At 46.3% G+C, this 22424-nt stretch overlaps 1 protein-coding gene across 2 annotated transcripts in view; it reads left to right on the forward strand.

Moving 5' to 3' along the window:
• The window catches only part of CHID1 (chitinase domain containing 1), a 1625859-nt gene that overhangs the window by 516271 nt on the left and 1087164 nt on the right, over nucleotides 1-22424 (forward strand). For both annotated transcript variants that reach the window (XM_078684035.1, XM_078684036.1), the window contains one exon: nucleotides 11221-11313. In XM_078684035.1, coding sequence (XP_078540161.1) covers nucleotides 11221-11313 — 93 coding nt within the window. The remainder of the gene's footprint in view (nucleotides 1-11220; nucleotides 11314-22424) is intronic.

A 22424-nucleotide genomic window follows, 5' to 3' on the forward strand; every position in this document is an offset into this window, starting at 1 on the left:
TTGGTGGCCTTACAGGCAAGTCATGACTAGATTTGCTAGGAAATGAAGTTCTAGCACAATGCAGTGAAGTGTGTTGAACTAGTTCCCCTGAGAAGCAGTTCAGAGGGGTGTGCTATTATCCCTAGAAAGCAGATTGGTGTGGGGAGCTCATGCAATGTAACTGGATACATTTGATAGAGTACAGTGGGATGGGTTAGTTTCAACACAATGACATAATGTCGTTGCATAGTGTTCACTATATTAGATGCAGTTTTTTTTAACTTAGAGTCACTATGATGCAGTAGGGTTGCTTACTTTACATATTTTGCTTTTCAGAATGGTGGAGCTGTACCCCTAGTATGTAGTGCAGGGTTTAGTGTAGTGTTCCAAGGATGCTGTGTGGTGTGGTGTCGGTGTACCTAGTACAGAGTGCACTGTGATGTGACCGTGACCCTCGATTTCTGTCATCTGTTTTCATTCCTAGGAGAGTTGAGTCTGGTAAGTTAGTGCCTCTATCAGACACTGCATTGGAGGATTTGTATTCTCTTTGATGCATGTGGTGTGGTTGATTTTTGATCATAGAAAGACGTGCATTTGGCTAGTATGCATTGTATAATGATAGATTACTGTCTTTAGGATGCAGTACAGTGTCAGTAGAATGCAGTGCCGCTGGTTAATGATGTCCTTGACGTATAGTGTAGTAGGTTATTACCCATGCCGCCCAGTGCAGCATTGTGTGTAGTGTGGTGTTTGAAGAGTGGTTGTATAGGATTACTGGAATGCTGTGCATTGGGTTAGTGTCTTTTGGTTTTATTGCAGCGTGGTGGGTTACTATTTTCAGAATACAGTGGTGTGGAGATGGTTATTGTCCCGAGAATACAGTGTTTTCGTGTTAGGGTACTGTTTTAGGATTCAGTGTGATCATCTGACATCCGTGGGGTACATTATGATTAGTTAAGTTCCTTAGGATGCAGTTCATTGTGTGCAGTAGTGTTCCTCATACGTCATGCATTGATGATGTGTCCATAGGATGCAGTGTAATGTGCCAGTGCCACTAGATCTAGTTTTGTGGTGGGCTAAAGTCTTCTGGATGCAGTTCATTGGGTGCAGTGCTGTCCTTTTGCAGCAGTATTTTGTGTAAGTGCCCTTGGGGTGCAGTGTAGGGTGATGCATTTTTGCATTTGTGGTCCGTTCCCCTAGCTGTCACACATTTACATCCCTGCGGTTCAGTCTTTTGGATCTCTAAGATATGGTACATTGTGTTGGGTTATTGTCTCCAAGACCCTGGTGTGTTGTTGATGTACAGTGCAGTGAGCACTAACGTGTGTAGGAGGTGTTGTTTTTGTTCGTAGGATGCACTGTAGTCTAGTAGGTTAGTCTTCCTAGGATGTGTTTGTATCCCTATTGATGGAGTTGAGATTTGTCTGTTAGCATCCCTGTGTCACGTTATTACAGGGAAGTGCAGTGCGGTGAGGCAATACTGCTAAGGTGCAGTGTAGTTGTTTTAAAGTACCCAGAATGCAGTTGTTAGAAATGGGATCCCTGGCTGGCCAGGGCTTTCGCCAAAGTCAGTCAGAGACCACCACTCCCAAGTCAGGGCAAGGGAGTTACACGCCAGGATAACCCCTGCTCACCCTCTAGGTAACGTGGCGCGAGCAGCAAGGCTAAACTCGGAGGCGATGTGAGTTAAGTATTTGCGCACGCACCCCAGCAACAACACCCAAAGGCCCACCACAAAGGAAACTCCACACAAGGTTATATAAAAAATAGCCTTTGTATTACACCAAAACACATTAGATAAAACACACACTTTACAATGTGCCAGAGGCACGGGCAGAATTTACAGGGGATATGTACAAGACAGGGCCACCTGGACCACTGTCAGGAATCAGCACTTTTAGAAGTAACACTCTTAGAAATAGCACTTAGAATGTAAAATTACTTTAGCACAAAATAGCACACAACCAGTAATCACTGGTAACCAGGACCTCACTAGCACCACCTGCACTAGGAGAAAAACAACCACCTAAGTATCACAATACCTGTAGGGGTGTAAGAACATAACACATGATGCAATGTATAACATTCATTCAGAGGTGTTAGGAAGGAAAACACATGATGCATCAACAATACATTCAGAGGTGTAAGAACAGGCACATGACGCATAAAAACACATTCAGAGGTGCAGAAAATGAACAATTGCGCCAAACTCACATTAGTCACCACCTGTGACTGTCCCTAGGCCAACTGGCCTTGTTGGGGCTAGGACGCCCTGTGTCCCAAAGTCAGGGTCCTAAACGTGGCAGCTGCCCACAAAGTGCTGGGCAGCTGTAAGTCTCCTTTGGGTTCCTAGAAGGAACAATAGCGGAAAAACGATGTGGGAGCCTAGCAGGCTCTGAAGAAATAAAATGTCCCCCAAGACCCTCTCTGGCTCAACCAACAATAATGCGCCTAAGCCACTCGTGAGCTCTACGAAACTACTGTGGCCCTCAAGAACCTCTCTGGGCTCTTAAAACAAATGGGCCAACACCAGGGGGAGCGACCCGCTGCCAAGTGGGGCCGCTTTATCACCCCTTGTGCCCTTCAGAACGTTGGAGTCCCTCTCGAGGGACTCGAGAAATAATTATGCCCACAAGAGTTGCTGGAGCGGCCCTCTGCCAACTGGAGCCGCTCAGCAGTCAAAAGGGGTGGCCTCCGGAGCCTCGTGGCTCCAACAAACAAAGATACCGCCTGAAGCCCTCGTGGCTTCGCACACCCACGAGCGCGAGGTTGCGCTGCCTGGGGGGCGGACACCGACAATGTGTCCCGGCGCCCCTCCCTCCGGCACTGCCACACTCACCGGGTCCTGTAGCGAAGGTCCGGGGCTCTTCCTGGGCGGCGGGGCTCCTCTCTGCCACCGGAGCCCTGCCGGCGCCTGCAGATCTTCCTCTTGTGGGCGGCGGGGCTCTCCTCTCCGCAACGGAGCCCCGCCTGCACCTTTCTGCCGCCTCTCCTCGCTGCTGGGCTCTTCTCTCCCGGCGGCGAGGCAGGACTTCCGGTTGCTTCTCCCGGGGCCGCGCTGTGATTGGCCGGCCGGCAGGAACACTTCCGGGTCGTCGCGGGCAGCGCGGCGGCCCGTCTCCGGCACTTCCAGGCGGGGGGAGAGTTTACCGAGGAGTGGGCTCCCTCGAGGTAAACTCAAAATATAGTGGCAAGGTCCCTGGCAGGGTGGGCACCTGCCAGGGGGCAAATTAATCAAAAATAAGCGAGGTGGGCAATCGCTAGGCAGGCAAAGCGCTCCTCAGCGCTAGAGATAAAATTAAAGCGCTCTCAGCGCTAGGAGGGAAAAGCCAAGCGCTCCTAGCGCTATAAATCAGGAAAGGATCCAGCAAAGTCCTTGTAGGCAGGCAGGGGGGGGCAAGGCTGGGCCCAGAGCAGGCAAAGCGCTCCTCAGCGCTAGAGATAAAATTAAAGCGCTCTCAGCGCTAGGAGGGAAAAGCCAAGCGCTGCTATAAATCAGGAAAGGATCCAGCAAAGTCCTTGTAGGCAGGCAGGGGGGGCAAGGCTGGGCCCAGAGCCAGCACACTGGGTCTCCAGGCAGGGAGACACTCCAAGTGGCGGTCCTCTGGCCCAGCGACAGCAGCAGCAGCCCCCTCAGGATCCTGGAAGAGAACAGTTTCTGTGGGGACACAGCCCCATTTTTATACTAAGAATCCCTTTGTCTGTAGGTGCAGGGTGGGGGCAGAACCAGTCGCAGCTGGTCTTGGAGCACCCTTGATGTGCTCATCAGCACACTCTATTCACTGGCAGGGCTAGGGTCGTTAGTCGCACCACAGGGGGGCGGAGCCAGCATTGTCAGGGGAAAACCCAGCCTCATTCAGGACACAGGTACACTCCTCCCCAGCCATCAGCATGCTAATCTCCCACTCACCACCGGGCAGACCCATCCAGCCTTCCTGGAGCCAGGCTCACCAGCCAGCTCCAGCCAGCTCCAGCCAATCACACGCCAGCACCTTCACAGCACACACATAGCCATGTCTAGAAGTGGCATTTCCCTACTAGACACATACAAGCTGCACATACCATCGCGCAGCATTCACTCCCACGAGTTCACACATACCAAACTCGAGCCTGTACACCCCACGCATCAAGAACTACCAGGGACACACACATTCCCCATGCATTCCTATGGGAGGGCAGGCCTACCTGACTCCACGCACTCAGAGTGCGCACGCACTTTCCACTTGGACACAGTGAAAGTGCGCAGAACCCAAAAATCACCATCACCAGGTCACCATTACCAGCAAAAAGTTTAGGGGTGAACCTGCCATAAGGGCCAAGTCCAACAGCAGTGCACTGAGTTTTGTTAATGTCAAGAGGAAGCAGTGCAGTGTGCTTAGTTACGGTCCCCCATTTGCGGCACCATTTCAAAATACAAACTTTTTGGACCATTAAAATGTCAAGAATCTATATGCAACATTAAAGATAATTACTTGTGTTTATTTAGTGCCTCATAACACACTTCTGCTGCGTACAAGGATTGTAACAAGAATGTACCAATGAGATGATTTAATGGTAATTGATTTAACCAACCTGAGAAGGGTGGGAGGCTGAATCTGTCTTGCTGGGATTTAAATTCCTGACCTTCGGATCACGGCAGATCTGAGAGGCGAGTGTTAGCTTAGTAAGCCATCTTGCTGCCTTCATTAATTCTAAACACTCTAGAAAGTCAAGGATGAAAACCAGTCAGAACCCCAAGAATACCACTTCTTGCGACTTCTGTGCGCTTTGGCTTATAGCAGAAATGGCATGTGGGCAGAAAAGCTGAAGATGGCTTTGGACAGTTCTAAAAATCGAAATGGATTAGTATTGCAGAGGGGCTAAGAAATTACAAACGAGCAATTTCAGCTCATGGGGCAGTGATGTAAAATGCTTTGAATTATAAACAAACAGTTTGGTTCCCTTTTTCACCTACTTCCACGTCCAATTTCCCTGCTCGTCTGCCTTCATAATGCCTTTCTATAGCCACTCTCCTGTTCAACCTAACCTAATTACATGTGCATTATTTGGTCCAGTGTTCTTTAAAAAAAAAATATTTTGAAAAACTCAAATGAAGATAAACAACTAACATAGAGGACAGTCTGGAATTCCCACCACAATAAAAAGTGCTCACAAATCAATGCCCTCCTGTGTTATGCTCTAGAAATCGATGAATCTTGTGTGGCCACAAGGAAATACAATTTCTTAAGAAATATTCCTCTTCGTTGTCTTTCTCCCAGGCGCTGCAGTTGCCTGAGGCCTAGTAAGAGTCCTCTTCCCAACCAGGCTCCTCATGAGTTGCTCCTGAGCAGCACAGATCTCAGTTGGCAGTGTGCGCTTGCTTAAACCCCAATTGGCCTTCAGTGGAGAAAAATTGTCATATGATCTTAGCAGCACTCTCCAGAAGTCCCACTGCTCAGACCTCTCCCTCCTACTCTATTTTCCACCCACATTGCTCTTATTAACAATGCTCCTTCCGTTGAAGTTCTCAATGATTAAAATATTCTCATAGCTCTCTATCACTGCTAGCAGATGTCTTCTGCTGGTTCCATTTGGGTCGATTCATTGCCGGGGGTGCGTGTTCGTGTCCATTGCATCTCTTATCCCCCGTTAGCATGGCACTTCCATTTGTCGGAACGGGTTTCTCCCATGTCAAAATTACACTACAACATTGTCCACCTGATGGTATGTCTCAGCCCTGCTTATTGTTGCTCCATTAGTGTTTTGGCTTGCCACTGCATACAAAATTACAGGCTGCCTTCTTGCTTCCACTGTGTCAAAATGCAGAACTTCCACTACTCTCGTGCTTGGCAGGATACAACGCAGTCACCACAAAAGCAGCAAACACAAAATCAGTGTGACTTACAAAGCCTGCTAAAGCATCTCTCTGAGATGGATGGCACTAAGTCCCCCATCCACCCAACACCAGCGGGAGGAGCTCGTATAGGCCATATCTGTCACTTTGGGTGCCCTGCCACACCTTTTTCTTGTCCCCTTTCACTTCACTAATCCTCTTTCCTATAACATTTCCAGTAGTGTCATTTGGATGTAAATGGTGAGTAGAGAGTTTACACAATGTTTAGTTTGAGTCTTTGTAGGTTAGTGTGAAAGTAAAATGTGTTTGATCTTGGAAGAGCTTTAAAGTGTCTTCGGTTCATGGATCGGTGGGCTAAATAACATTTGTGTTTTTTCTTTGATTGTCTAGTCAGTTGTCTATTGTTTGCCCAGAGTAAAGTGCTTTCTGTATATGCTTCACACTCCATGGAGGTAATTATGATGCACATATATCTGAGGTCTGCTTATTTTTAGTTTAATTTTAGTGGGTTTAGGTTGCATATTGCTGTGGTGTGTCACAGTCTATTTAATTTGGTAGTTTTTCAAAATTGATGGGCTTGGAGACTCTGTCATCTTCTTGCATATTATAACCTCACTTTTGCTAATGAAGTCAGTGAACCTACTGCCCCATTTTGTCATACTTACATAGGGTAGAGGGGAGCACCATAGATTATATTCTAGTGACAACCAATGTGTTCGTCCATGTTTATAATTTACAGACTAAAGCCATATACTGGAGTGATCACAAAGCTTTGAGTTAATACTCGCTACTTGGGCAGTATTGCTTGTGTATACAGACTTGGTGGGTGGAATGTAGGTGATCAGGCACAATGGCCCGTCTATTACTTGGGGAGGGTGAATCCAGAGTGGTTCTTATCAAAGTTCATTGGGGCTAACATATCACCCGTCAACTCCTACTCGAACGAATATGCGGGAGACATGGCAATCAGGAGGGCCTTTGTTGAAATATCTAGATATGCAAAGGGGGAAACTCATGAGGTCATCCACTGGCAGGAGACCTAAGTTGAAAGGTTTGTTTGATTATAAGTGCTCTAAGGCCCATGCAGGTCTAAGGAAGGCTCTCAGCAAGCCCATCAGATCTCGGGTAGAGATCCGTATTGTAGAAGTTGATACAAATCTGTGCTAATTATAGAAATAACAGGATTAAGGATGAAGCCTAGACTGCTTTAGAACTGCTAGTAAGATCAAGGACAGTACTTCCTTTTGGCAGGTTATAAATTCACCTCAATTTAGAGTTGGAAGCCCTGGCCTTGGAAGTAGCAATCCAGACTGATGGCTGGGCTTCATACTTTAGCAGCGTTTCAGCTGCCCCCGGTAATGATCCTCAGGTCTGCTTAGTGACCTTGGAGGATATCAGTCCTGATCTCCCTTTTAAGGATGCCCTTTGTTAGAGGTATTTTTGCATTTATATTTTTGTATGTTATTAACAAGGTGCAGAACCTGCCCAGCTGTCATCTTTTTCAAAATGGATGTTCCCCCTGCACATTTCATTGTACGTTATTTCTGTAGCACACAGTCAAGCAGAGTCTTGTTTTTTTAATTTCCATTGACATTATTCTTTCTGTTCTCGATGAAATCTTTCGAGCATTGTCCTAATTCTTGTATTTTTCTTCAAGGACCTTCAACTACCTCACTGCACCCTGTTAATTTATAATAGTTTGTTGTAGTTCATGCATCTAATTTGTCCAACGATCTCTGGATGACATTAGCATAGAGTGGGCAGAATTAAGATGTATTTAATGAGATAATGCTTAGGTGCTAAGGCAATATAATGTTTCATAAATCTGTGTTCTGATTTGCTAAAAGGATGATACTTTTGATCACACGATGATAAATATTCACTTTCAGCTTTTTTCTATGAGAAGATTTCTTGTATTAACCCCTGAATTTGGGGGTGGTATTATAGATGCTGTTTGTTTCTCTATTGATTTTGCTGCTCATTTGGGAATTAAAATTATTTACATTTTGCACTTTATTCAGTACTAGCAGCCCGTCCCGACCTTGTCCGGGTGCAACAGGCTTCCCCGCCCCTCGCCCGCCCCGACATTGTGCAGCAGCCCGGGCCCCCGCCCGGCCCGTCCCCCGCCTGACCCGACCCCCGCCTGCCCCGACATGGGTCCCCTTACCTGAGCCGCTGCTCCTCCCGCCTGTCTGCTGCTCGCACCGCCGCTGGCCTGTCTGCTGCTCCTCACGTCACCGCTCCTCCCCCGCGCCATGTCAGCCGCTCCCTTACCTCAGCCGCTACTCCTCCAGCCTGTCCGCTGCTCGCCCCGCCGCTGGCCTGTCCGCTGCTCCTCACGTCACCGCTCCTCCCCCGCGCCATGTCCGCCGCTCCTTGTCGCGCTCCTGTACGCCGCTCCTCCCGCGCTACTGACGTGAGCAAGCACGTCGCGGCCGGCGCTACTTTGGAGGGACTACTTTTTTTTTTTTTTTACTGTCAATTTTTTAAATCACTTTTGTTTTTATTTATATAGCCTATAACCATCTACACACCCTGACGATTCCAACGGTGTATCGGGTGTGTGGATTGGCGCTGTGATTCCCGAGTTTACCCGCCTCAAAGGCTGAAAGTTCTTCCTTTATTATAGTAGTATAGATGACCCATATGCTAAGAGCATTTATGCCAATGATTTTATGCTGATTCTGTACTGTATCTTTTGAGTTTTTGTAATAAATCTTCTAATTCTTACGCTGATCTAGAACTGCGTTTTTGAGTGGTCCCTTTAATTAACTGTATTTTTTGTGTTTTGGGTGGGGCCTTACCTAAGGGACACATTTTCTGATGAAATTGAAGTTTAACACAGTCTCCGTGCATCAACCCCTGGAAGTTCTGTGGAGGTAAAGTATTGGGGTGTAAAACTTTCTGGTTCCCTGTGGCCAAACACACATTCAGTTTTCTTTACAAGAGGTTATATCTGCCTTTTCTATAAGCCCAAGGCAAAAGCACTGGTCCCCAATGGGATTTCTTCTGACTTCTTCAAAGCCATAATATAGAGTTTTGGGGCCCATTACTCTCAGCCCATGCTCACAATCCGTAATAATACCCATATATAAGAATAGCAATTGTGCTGATCCCTCTTGCTATTGGCCAATTTCGTTTTTGTATATTTTGGGCTAGGTTTTGAGTAGAATGCTACTTGCTACTTTGGAATAATTTGCAGAGGAACATTGTCTCCTGGCCGACATCCAATATGGGTTCTACAAGGGTATTGTAATGGTGGAACAGAGTCTAAATTTGCCACAATTGATCAATAAATATATGTGGCCAAAAAGGGCAAAAAAGGGCACACATTACCTGGCCTTCAAGAACCTTTCTAGCAGCTTTGAATGTATTCCTCACCTCAAACGTGTGCGCTTAATGGCAGACATGGGGATGGAGCTGTCAATTACTAACCCTTTAAGAGAAGTTTACCCTGGAACAGCAGACAACATTAGATATAGTATGTTTTGATGAATTTCACATTAATAGGGGGTCAGACTGGACTGTGTGGACTTCCTCCTTCCCTCTCAACCTCTACGTTAACAACTTGCACAGGGTGTTGGTGTAGATGTGCAAGGAGATGCCACACTTTGGACATCGCCCCATTCCTGCCCTCTTATATGCGGATGATGGGGTATTGATTGACCGCACTTTGCAAGCTCTTCACCTACTTTTGAACAGCTTTGATGAACTTATGGTTAATTTGGATCTCAGAGCTGAGCAGGATAAGTCCGATTTTATGATTTGCTGGGTCCATCCTTCCACTCCCTGTCATTTTAGACTGAAGGATGTTCAGCTAAAGCAAACGGGTTCTTTCTCTTATTCGGGGGGTGCACTTTGATGCAGGTGCTACCTGGAAAAATCAAATTAATATTAGGTATAATCAAATTATGAAGACTACAACAGCATTCTTTTCTTTCTCAACTGAGTTGGAAATGAAGTCCCTGAAGGAAATGACTTGAACCTATCGGGTTAAGTGTATCTCGTTTGACACCTATTGGGCAGGCATTAGTGAACATGTTAACAAAGATAAGTTAGAGGGCACAGAAAATGCATGCCTTCAGAGAGAGTTGTCAGTCACTGCTAATTGCTCATCCCTTTTGTGTCACAAAGATCTCGGTGTGTTTTTTAAATTTTTATTTAAGAGTACCTTATAAGACACTGCTCACTTCTTTTGTGACGAAGTGTTCGGATGAAAGAGGAAGACACCTGAACAGATTGATACTGCACGATAGTCTAGCGCTTGATAAATTCCCTTGTTTGTGTATTAATTATGACGCTGTAGTATAAGCTAAAGAGACCCAATTTATTTGATGATCTGAAGATGTTCTCAGGTTGGCAGGGTTGACCTCAAGCATATGTTACTTCAGCGCTTTTAAGAGGAAAGACATAACCTAGCTAGATCCAAGGTAACGTGTATCTTGTGTTCCTCCTTGTTACCAAGTGTATTCCTTCAATCTTACTTAGCCAACACCACAGATATTCAAAATAGGTTTATACTTACAAAATTCAGACTTAATATTTTCCACCTTGTAGTTACCTTTCCATGACGGAATAATTAACTGGTTGAGAGTGCTAGTGAACTGTCCTGTGATGGAATGACTGGCACGATGCAGTTTATTATTGTTTGCTCGTTCTACAATGCCACTAGAAGAAGTTACATTAATCCTCTACTACGGATATGCCATTTTTGGCACTGCAAACCTGCTTTGACGTTTTTTCTAACACTTCCAGTGAGTATAGGTTTGCTCTGCAGTTTCAACTTACATCCGGCACACCCTCTCTACACTAAGTAGCCATGGTGACTGATGTTTATTTTTTGTAAGATTTTGATGACACGCTTTGTGTCGCTATTTTGTATTTGATTAGCGTATTTTATCTTTGTTCTCTTGATTTTATTGTTTTAAAGTTGCTTTTAGCTACGAATGCTTATATTATTCTACTTTGCACAACTGAAATGAATTTCTGCCTTCTCTTTACTTTTGTGGTTTTAAATTCTAAAACGATTAAAGATTATTGATAATGATTTGGCAGCACTTTGCTAACTATTAGGTTTTGAAGGGAAGCAGTGTGGATAAAGATTTACGAGTTCTCTCTGGCGTACGATGTCTGTGTCTAAATGGAGAGTGCTATTGGATATCCAATGAAACCCAGGTTATGGGATATTACATTGTTTAAATACGCGTGGTAAAGGCTGCCTATAATGTTCTGGTAAGGACATTACATCTTCTGGAAGTTGCTGTATAGAGTCTCAACGCTAGTAGACTGAGATGAGACTTTTCTGTATAATTGTAGATTTCTGCCTCACTCTGGCCCATACCAGCTACCGCAGACCAGTCGTGTGTTTTGGACCATTCTGAGTGTAACTGTTTGTTTTTGTTTTTCAGGGAGCTGGTACATATGTTGGGTCACCTGGCAGAAACTCTGCATGAAGCCAAACTGAAGTTTGTCCTAGTGATTCCTCCGTCTGTGGCACCGGGGTAGGTACTTTCCAGAGTTTAGAGGCAGAGCCTTCCGTGACAGTGACCTGTGAGTTGTCCAGTATTTTTTCTTCTCCATCCGTCATTCACACACTGCTGCTTTCGTGACGTGTACGTCGACAGTAAGTGAATTATTACACAAACACGCTTCTCCTTCTGTCACCCAGCACAGCACACCAAGGGCCCGATGTAGGTAAATGTCATTTACTGACTCTAGAATACCGAATTTTACAGATTCGGTATTCTAGATTCGGTAAATGAGATTTAGGAAATAATTCGGTAATTTTTACCGAATCGGTATGATTCGGTAATTACCGAATCGGTATTTACCGATTCGATAATTGCCATTGATTCCTATAGGAATCAATGTCAATTACCGAATCGGTAAATACCGATTCGGTAAAATTACCGAATTGTCAAGGGGTACAGGGTGTCACTTTGACACCCTGTTGCACCCCTGATTCTGACTTGTGTGCCCTTAGGGCATGTATGTGTGCCACATGGCACAGGTGTACATGCACAGATGTGCATGTATACAGCAATTCGTTATTTACTATAAAATAGTATTTCATGGTAAATAACGAACTCTTAAGGGCCTGTGGCACTGTTTTCAGTGCCACCTACATCTAGATTTACCGATTCGGTAAATTTACTGGTTCTGTATTTTACCTAATCGGTAAATTTACCCAATCGGCTAATTTTAGGCCCCCTACATGTCAAAAACCAAATACCGTTTGGTAACGGCCGAAATCTATTTGGTGGCCTACGTCGGGCCCTAAGACCTTTCATTACTTAGAGAGCAACATCAGACTCTCGGAGATAGAGAGAGAGTGTCGGTGTGTGTGTGTCTGTCTGTCTGTCTGTGTCTGTGTCTGTCTGCCGCTCGTTGGAAACTCCTACAGAAGTAACTGTAAACACATATATCTTTTACGTGCCTGCGGATCCAAGAAGAACTAAGCTCTCCAATACATTTTACATGGCAGCGAGAAAATTACCCTAGCTTGTTTGATTTGTGTAATGTGTTTATTTAAAACTTTTCCTTCATGAAATACAGCATGCCACGGACCATTCATGCTTAACAGAACAAACAGTAAACAAAGAAGACATACCATGCAGCTGCGGAGTAAGCACACTGAATTATTAATAGGTTTGTCTGAGGCTGCCCGAAGAAATCTCAAAATAATGTAGGACTAATGTGAGTGCGCCCAGAAGTGTTGCTTAAAAAGGTGGGTTTACATGAAAGTGGGAAACCTGGGGTTATAGAGGGTTAGTGGCCACTTAATGAATACTACCAGCACAGAGGAGAATCAGATGGTAATCACTGATGCTTGTGCATAGCAGGCAAATGGCAGGACAAGAACCTTTTCCCAGGCCCAATTTGGAATTGTTCATCACCATCGTTTACAGAGAGAGGTTTATTTGTGGATTGGCTGCTCAGCACAGGACTACAATACTGTAGCAGTTTTTTGCGGTTACTGCAGACCACTCCAGCGGTCTGTCGCAAACAGCACTGTACACAAAACTCAACAGATTCAACCCTTGCTTATTATTAGATAGTTTTCTTGTCAATCCCAGTTTGTTTCTTTTTATTGGAGAGCCTCTCCCCCCATCCCCAACATTCGCATTGTCCCTTCCCCTGAAAATAGCTGAATTACCTTTTTTTTTTTTATTGACAAGGGCGAAGCATTCCTCTGTTAATGTCGTGGAACTTATTTTTCCTTCTTCTCCATATCATCACTTGTTTATTTAGCTCTCTATGGGAGCACGTGTCTCTGTTTTCAGATTGCGCTTGTGCTCTTTACTTCGATCCTCTTGAGTCACTGTCCATCTCTTCCTTCCTGTCCTCCCTCCCAAAGCTGCTTGGTGGTGGGCTAGGTGCCTGATGGCAGCCTCGGTGATGCCCTGCATGTCCCCTATACTTCCCTGAGGTGCACACGCGCCAGATGGCTGCCTTAATGATGCCCTTATTGATCCATGGTGGTAAGCTGCTATTGGCTTTCCAATGCAAGCACAGTTGAGCGCTTTTAAAATCTGCCGGCATTGGCAGAGCCAAAAGCATGTTTGATCAAGCTAAAAGTATACAGAAAAATGAAAAAAATATTTTCTAAACTTTTAAGATTACGTCCACTTTGCATCATAACATCGCAGCAGCGCAAGTCATATGTAAATGTACATGTATTTATATAGCGCAAATCACCGACCCGGTATCTAAGCGCTTGCTTAGGGAACCCGTCCTGGTATTCCCCTGTGAGATAGCCCGGCAGGATATCCACAAGGTGAAAGCCAGGCATCCCGCCGCGTGGTGCCGTAGTGGAGATTAAGCAAGCTATTGCCCAGAGTCGCAGAGTGTGACCCCGTGAGTCGAGTAGGCACCGGAGCGAGAATTGTCGAGTCCGTGGAATTTTTGAGCCCGAGACCCGCCGAGGCGGGGAATCGAACCCTGGTCCACGGCCGATCTCAGCTTCCGGGTCTGCCGCCTCTAACCACTGAGCCACGCTTCTCCACTACTTTTAGCATAGCAGCTTGGGCAATGGCAAAGCTGAGCTTGTTACTTGCTGCGCATTTGCAAGTGAGCGATTGGCTTTGCCAATGTTTGTTTGGAGGCACTCTAAAATCCTCAGAAGTCAAAGAGACACCATGGCTCTTACATGCGGTAATTCTTACTTTGCAATATTTTTGTTTTTAGTAAACCTAAGATACCTTGAACACTATTTAAAGGTCATCATGAAAACTGGCCACCAATTGTAATACATGGAATTGTGAGAGAGTCGCCCCTAATGTTGGTAGATTATGTGAGGGGTGAAAATAGTGAAGAGGCAGTCGACTGGTTTAGAGTATTTGACTAAGACCGTATGTGAAATTTCCATAAAGAGTTTACCTCATGGATAACTGTGTGATCAACTTACATCATAGGTACCAGTATATGCGCAAGACGTTTAGTGGTGGGCTAATATGTATTGTTTATTGCATGTAGCACAAATACATCTTGTGATAACTACACGTGCTACATGTGGGTAGGTTTCTGGATGAAAATCTTATGTGAGGGATGCTCCAACTTACAAAAGGCTTGCAAGACACCAGCTCCAAGTTAAGTCCAGCCAGTTTCCAAAGTCACACAGTAAATGTTGCTTCTGCGGTACATGCAAGCATAGCACACATCCACTTTCACAGTTTCTGCAAGACATTTTATTCTCAAATTCTATCCCCTGCTAGAGAATATTACAGAATGCACATAAGTGTAAGTTAGCGCAAAATTACTCTGGAAAGGCTATAATCAGCATCAATGTGGAATTCACTCATGTATTGTAAGTTGGGCATAGGACTCATGACAATATTCATTTCTGTGTTCATCTTAGTCACTACTACCAGAAGGGCAGAGACATTTGGAAGGCCCAAAAGTGTATTTGCTCCTCATTTACAGAATTAGCTTCCATGTACATTCAACATTGATTTGGAACTAACTTCCTGTTGAAAGATTTATTGAAAAAAATCGCAAAGTGCTATAAAAAATACTGATAAACAGTTAAATTGCTGTGTTGCCCCCTGGTGGACCTTTCAATATTCCCTACTTGGAATATTTAACAGTTCCTAGAGACTGTTTAGTCGTCAAGTTGTTGCTCTCTTTCTCAGGTGAATACAGGCATGAAGCGCAACTGTGTTGAAACCTTCTATCAGATCTTGTGGTGAATGACAGCGACATAATCGGCTCTAGATGTGCCTTTAAAGTGTGGAGAAGTCCTTGGCACGTGTGTAGTTGGTTAGGAACAAATTTACTATAGAATGTGGAGTAGTCACATTTATGTTTTTTTAACAGCCAATAATTGTCAGACAAAACTATTAATGGTCAACCAGAATCAGCTATTGCCTTTACATGTATTGGCCGAACATTCACATCATTACATTTCACCCCAATATTCAGTTCATTTTTAGAATACACAGTCAACATTAACTTTAAAAATATTATAACAATTTCGATATTTTCAAGGCTACTCACACACACAACAGCACCAGCACTCTTGCAAACTTTGACCATTAACAGTTTTGTCTGACACTTTCGAAGGCAAATGGAGCGGTAAATATTTGCGTGTGATGGATATTAATCTAACAGCATTTGGAGAGTTTGATATAACAGTGGTTCTTTATATTCCAAGTTACCTAGAGTTTATTGAAGGTCCATCGACTCCAAGATGTCTGTAGCAGTTCGTGGCAGGATCTGGTTCTGCATCCTGCTACTGATTGTCCATTTGATGCTTGTAACTCACAGCCTGCAGAGTCGGGAAACGTTGGACCAAATACTGTGTAATTGTCAGAAGTATTTAAGGAAAGAGTATCAAACTGTGAGAGAGCTATCCCTGCCTGCCACACCCTGAGAAGAGTGCCCACGGGGAGCCACAAAGAAAGAGTTATTATGCGTAAGATAAAATAATTGAACTGGTGGCTTCCTCAAAGTGGAGGTCATTAGTGCTAGGGGCATGCAACAAATGTGAATACACCCATTTGTGTGCATTCTACCGTTTTCTTAACAGAAAACATCTCGTCCCTTGCCCAAAATATATGTAATGTTAGCCCAAATGGATAGTGGCATATTATTCTCCACTTTAAATGTCAAAGTAACCTACCATCAGGTGATCATATCCGCTTTTTGCCAACTATACCGTACACTTGATACACGTTTTGGTGCATGTAAGTATTTGAGGCTGCCTTTTGGTTTCGGTACGGCAGCAGGCATGTTTCACAAGTTAATGGAGAACTTATTTGGTGGTATGTGTGGAGCACGGGATTCTACGAAAATAGTTTGGTCTTTCTGCGACCTCAGGAGGAGCATAACATTAAACTAACAAAGGTATTAGCCATTTTAAGGGAGAAAGGAGTGACTGTAACAAGAAGTGCACGTTTTTGACTAATGCTTTGCATTATTTGGCCAATTGCATTAGGTCTAAAAGAATGAAAAGGGGGGGCCCTCGGCCCCCCCGCACGCATGGCGGCGCGGCGACCGTCGCCCCCCCTTTCCCCTGATGGTGTCTCTCGGTGGTGGGGGCGGGCCCTTGGGGGCGCGACCCACCACCGATTGGCTGGAGGCCTCCCTGACCCGGATACAAGGAAAAAGGTCCGGGGGCGGGCTACATGAGGGGCGGGCCGGGGGGGGCGCGCCCCCCCCCCACCTGGCCCCTCGGGAATAAAGAGGTGGGGAGCGCCCAGGAGACCCCCTTGTCCCTGGACGCTCCCTCGCAGTACGGTGTGCCCCGCGCTCGGGGCTTCTTTGTTTTCCCACCCACCATCCCTTGGAACAAAAGTCTTGTGGCATTTATTATGTCTGGTATAATGGTAAGTTTTTTGAAGGTACTGTTCACATGTCTTACATGGTAGTAGAAATGGTTCTGTCGGTATATTTTGATGATGCTTTTGTTTAGGAATTTTTCCCTTTTAGCAAACTGTGTGTGAAGTAATTTTTCTTTGATGCCAAGTGTCTTTAGGCCTTTTTTCCCTTTGTAGCTGTACTGTGATACTATTATTTATTAGCCAGTGTAGCTGTCCTTTAGAATTTTTTCCCATAGGTCGTCGTATTTATTAGGTATGGGGCATGCGGTAAGGTCATTATCGGTGAGCACATATTTGAGGTCTGAGGGGGCGGGCATCATCCTATGGAGGTTCCCGCCCAGGGGGAGTGGCCTGCGGGCCACTCCTAGAACTCCAGGGGCAAGGTAATTCATGCTGCAAAGGAGCGCGGGTAGGAGTAGTTCACGCTTTCCTTAGGCTGGTAGCCACCCCGCGCGCGTGGACTCATGACGTCACCGGATGGCGCAGAGTAAGGGCCCTCCTTTAGTGGGTAAATGGAGTTCAGGGCGTAGACCGGGCAATTCCCGGGGTAACACTGCGCATGCGCACGTCTCCAGGGGAGGCGCAGCTTGTAGGACCTGACACCGGTAGTGACCTTGCCATATGGCCAGAAATGTACAAAAATCAAGATGAGGATGTTCGACTCGGTTAGGAAACAACATGTATTAGAGTTTTTGTTAAGGTCAGGCTCTCAAACTTCTTGGAAAACTTGTATCTAATGTCCTGCTGATTTTTGTATAAATTGTTGATCATGCAATTAAAACCTTTTTTAATTTCATATCTTAATAAATACGGCCGGGCGACTAGTGCCCGCCTTCCAAAAAGTAAAGAAGTCTCGTGTCCACGTTTCTGGGTGTTGGGTGCCGGTTTGGGGGGGAGGCGGCAGCTAGTCGCTGACCATGTAGACCCCGGTTCAGATTTGTTGAAAGCAAATATGCATTTACTGTGTCCAAGACACTAAGGCATGTTACCATTTTTATGGGGCTTAATGCTGATCTATGCTTTGTTTTGTCTAAGTAATTCCCAAGCCTTTAGTGTTTATTATGTGTTAGGCCTCAGCTGTATCAGATCTGCAAGAGTATAACTTTCACATAAAATACATTCCAGGATGAAGTAGTATTTATGCCGGTTGTTGGTCTAGTTTGTCTGTGTCAGATGGTGACTGTAATGAGGGTGAAGGACATAAGTGGGGTGTGGCTTGAGTAAATGCCATAGACTGTTCACATGGGATTTTCTTGCCAGATGAATATTACGTAACTGCGTTTTGCTCTCAGTTGGTCTTCTGTAAGAAAGTTGTGTGGTGAATTATGCATTTTTGTCAGGTGGCGTCGGAGTTAACTTTTGAGAAGAGTGTTGTGTTGAGGCTACATCGATCTGTACCGCTCCCACCCTGGAGACATCGTGAGACATAGACTAATTCACTGTGTTCATTCCTTGGAAGAAGATTGTGATAGATTTTGCTGGACAGTTTGTGAGATTTCCAGATCATCGAAAGTACTTTATTGTTTTGTTTATTTTTCCAAAGGGGATAAAACACGCATTGTGCAGGTCAACAACTACTGATGTTATTATGCTCTCAAAGGATTTGTTTGTTTTTAATTTTGTTCCTCTGAAATTGAGAACATTTTAATGTGATTTTGGTGTTGCTCAGTTCTGTATACCTATATAACCGCCACAGTCAAATGGTTTAGTTCAGCTAACAGGCTTTTTAAGGAAGGTATACAAACAGCACTTGCTTCGGGCATTGCTGTGGAGTGTTTTCTGGAAAATAAGATGTGGTTTACTTGAATGCACCGCATACTACTTCCCAAATAGCACCTTTTAGATTACAGTGGGACAGGGATACATTGACAAAGATCATGCTTGGTTGATTGTGTGATTACAGACCAGTGAGTAAGGATGCTGTTGTACGTGACTTAGTAGAAATGAAGAACAATCATTGGGAAAGCAAACAGGTCTTGCCTATGCAAGAGCTATTGGCTTTGTCAATGAGTTTTAGCCATGTTGTACACCAGCGTGGCTGCTGTTCAGCATGGCTAAAAGTTAGTGACGTACAGGAGAGTGGTGTGGAGTAAATTGGTGAAGAGTAGAGTAGTGTTGTAGAGTGGAGTGGCATAGATTGTCGTGTACTAGAGCGGCATATAGTGGAGTCACATACAGTGGAGTGGCATAGAGTGTTGCAGAGTATAGGGACGTAAAGTGCTGCCGATTATAGGTACGCAGAGTGCAATGGCGTAGAGTGCAGTGGCATAGAATACAGCTGCGTACAATACAGCGTTGTAGAATGGCGGCGTACAATACAGCGTTGTAGAATGCAGTGTTGTAGATTAGAGTGTTGCATAGTAGAGTGCAGAGGCGTAAAATGGAGTGGACAGAGTAGAGTGGTGTAGAGTGCAGTGTTGCAGAGTAGAGTGGCATAGAGAGCAGTGAAATAGAGTGATGTAGAGTGGTGCTGAGTAGAGTATAGTGCCATGAATGCTGTGGCATAAAGTGGACTGCTCTAGAGTGGAGTGATGCTGAGTAGAGTGCATTGGCATAGAATGCAGAAGTGCAGAGTAGAGTGCAGTGTTACAGAGCAGACTGTCATAAAGTGCAGTGGTGTAGAGTGACGTAGAGTGCATTGGTGTAGAGTGCAGTGGCACAGATTAGAATGGTGTTGGGTAGAGTAGTGTATAGTAGTGGGGCGTGGAGTACAGTGGTGAGTAGAGTGCAGTGGTGTAGAGTGTTGAATAGTAATGTGGTGTAGAGTGCAGCAGCATAGAATTCAATGGCGTACAATGCATAGTTGTACAATGCAGTGGCGTAGATTAGAGTGGTATATAGTAGAGCGCAGCAACATAGTGTTCAGTGGTTTAGAGAGGCGTAGAGTACAGTGGCATAGATTATTTCAGAGTGGAGTGAAGTGGTATTGAGTGCTGCAGGGTGGAGTGCAGTGGTGTAGAGTGGCGTACAGTGGATTGGCGTAGAATGCAGGCCATAGAGTGGAGTGTTACAGAGTAGAGTGCATTGTCGTAGAGTATATTGTCAAAGAGTACAGTGATGCGGAGTGCAGAGTTATAGAGTAGCGTAGAGTGGAGTTGTGCAGAGTAGAGTGGGGTGGCCGAAACTGGAGTGGTGCACATTGTAGTAGTGAAGAGTGCAATGGTGTAGAGTAGAGTGCATTGGCATAGAGTAGAGAGGCGTAGAGTGCACTGACAGAGTGCAGTAGTGCAGAGTGCAGTAGAGTGCTGTGGCGAAGAGTCCATTGGTGTGGAGTGGTGCAGAGTCAAGTGGGGTAGCATAGAATGGTCTAGAGTGGCATAGAGTTGAGTATGCATGGTGCGGTAGCACACTGCCATTACAGACAACACATTTTCAGTTGAAATGACTATTACATTTGCACAGCCATACAGTTTTACTATTCAAACTATACAGCGCACAAACAATGTGTGGAAACAACATCACCTAGTGTATTGATTTGTTTTGATCGTATTAAAGTATTTGTTTCCAACGTACTTCAGAATTAACAAAAATGTGCTTTATTTGTGCTTTCATAATTTGATATAATCAGAAATAACTGCACAGTTCATTTAAATGTTGTGTGCTAGAAAAATAAACAACCTTTCCTATCCCCAGTATCCTTCAATATTGTCACATAAATCGCCTCACATTGAAGTTAGAGAAAGAAGACTAAAGCCAAGCACCCTAGAAAGACCTGGCATTTGACCTCTTTCTTTTAATGCACAGCACAGGTGACAAATTAGGAACAAGTTTTAAAGGCCTCTTTACAGAAAGGAGCACTCGTGGAAGAATACAAGGAGATGTTGTCTGAAAAGGTTTTACTCCTTGGGAGGGACGAACTCACGCTGGACAGCCTAAAACGAATAAAGCTAGCAAATAGAATGCCAGAAAATGTGAAAAGCCACAAAGCCAGTGGTAAGCAACGGGCGGAATGCATCCCCTGGGAAGTTTTCAGAATGTCCCCAAGATGTCTTTTGCAAACCAGCAACTCTGTTGTCTGGTAGGCTTCGACCTAAAGAGGGGTAGTCTGCCCTAATTAAATCTAAACAGTCACGAGGTATATGGATGCCTGTTAAAACAAAGGGTTGCAGGTAGATGATTGAGTTTTAGTGAAGAAACATAAATGTGTGGTGAAAGGGGTGTTCACGTTTACTGAATTTGTAGAGGTAGTCAAAGTTTCTAAAGTCCTGATTTTATAAAAAAGGAGGGTGGGGAATAAGGCATGCAGTTCAAGTGAATGATGGGCACACAAGAATAATGACATATCTGAAAGACTGGATCCGGAAATTTTTGCGTAGCAGTACCCTTGCGCGTCGGTAGGCGTCGTCTGCGGCTCCGCGTCCGTCGTCGGTGTCGTGGGCGCCGTGATGACGTCGTCGGAGTACTTAGACGCCGCCTCCGCGTGCTGACGTCAGTTCTTCTTTTTTCCGTGCCAGCAAGGGCGATCTGGAAAAAGCAGTAACCCTAGTCACTTTTTGACTAACTTTTTTGATCCTTTTTGATCCTATTCGAGTTGCTCGACTCCGACACGGTGCCTTTAGGGATGCCCGGCTTCAAACCGTGTGACGATTGCGACCGACTGATGTCGGTCACGGATCCTCACCGCGTCTGTTTGTCGTGTTTGGGCGTCGACCACGACGACAAGGCCTGATCCGACTGCCGGGCCCTCTCTTCGAAAGCCAGGCGGGAGCGGTCCCGTAGGCGCCTCGAACTCCGGCAGTCGGCCCCGCGCCGTGAGAGGTCCCGATCCCATGGGAGGTCGAGGGACAGGTCGCGGGCTCGGAGCCATCACAGCTCCGAGAGTAGGCCGCACTCCTCCGGGTCGAAGTCGTCGTCAGGTAAGAGGCACAAGAAGTCCAAGCGGCGTCATCGCTCCTCGGACTCCCCCCGACGCTCGCACGATGCGGCCGGGGGTTCGGGTGACACCGCCCACGCGGCTCCGTCGGAGTCGCGGGCGCCGCGTGCAGCTCCACACCCTCCGGTCCCTGGGCTGAACGCGACGCCGGAGGAGGTCGAGCGCTTCCTCATGGCCATGAGGAAACTCTCTCCTCCGGCGGGCTCCGCGGCGCCTTCGGGCCCAGCGGACCCGTCTGGGGGCCCTAGCGGGTCGGCGGCTCCGGCCCCGACGCCGTCGGGTGCTTTGGCCCCGACGCCGCCGACGCCTTCGGGCTCGGCGCCGCAGGTCCCCGCTATCCCGACGCCGCCGGTGCCTTCGGGCCCGGCGCCGAGGGGTCCAGTTGTTCCGCCGCCGCCGGCGCCTTCGGGCCCGGCGCCGCAGGATGCCGCTGGTCCTCCTTCGGGATCTGGTTCGTCGCCGGTGGATCTGACGACCTCCCCGGCGTCGGACCCTCAGGTGTCGCCTCCGGCGCCGGCCTCGGGCGGCGCCGTCCCCGGTTCCACCTTCGTTCCTGTTCCGGCGTCGGGACGGCCCCGATGGGCGCCGCTCCAGACGCCGGTTGGAAAGTTCTCTCTCTACGAGCAGGCCCCATTGGATGAGAACCCTGAATTTCAGGAGATGGGTGATGAAGAGGACTGGGAGGGGTCTGAGGACCCTCTGACCAGGGAGTGTCAGTCTCATGAGGACTGGACAAGAGACCTTGGGGAAGCCAGTGGCCTGGACACCTCTCCAGACACTGGTTTTGTCTCCCCTCCTTCCGTGGCATCGGAGGCGGGGGCAACTTATAGTGTGGTGCTGATGAGGGCTGCCAAGGCCTTGGGCCTTGAGCTCCATGTCGCGGCCGTGAGGACTAACCTCCTCACTGAGGTCCTTAAAC

The sequence above is a fragment of the Lissotriton helveticus genome, chromosome 3_1, assembly GCF_964261635.1.
Source record: "Lissotriton helveticus chromosome 3_1, aLisHel1.1, whole genome shotgun sequence".
NCBI lineage: Eukaryota > Metazoa > Chordata > Amphibia > Caudata > Salamandridae > Lissotriton > Lissotriton helveticus.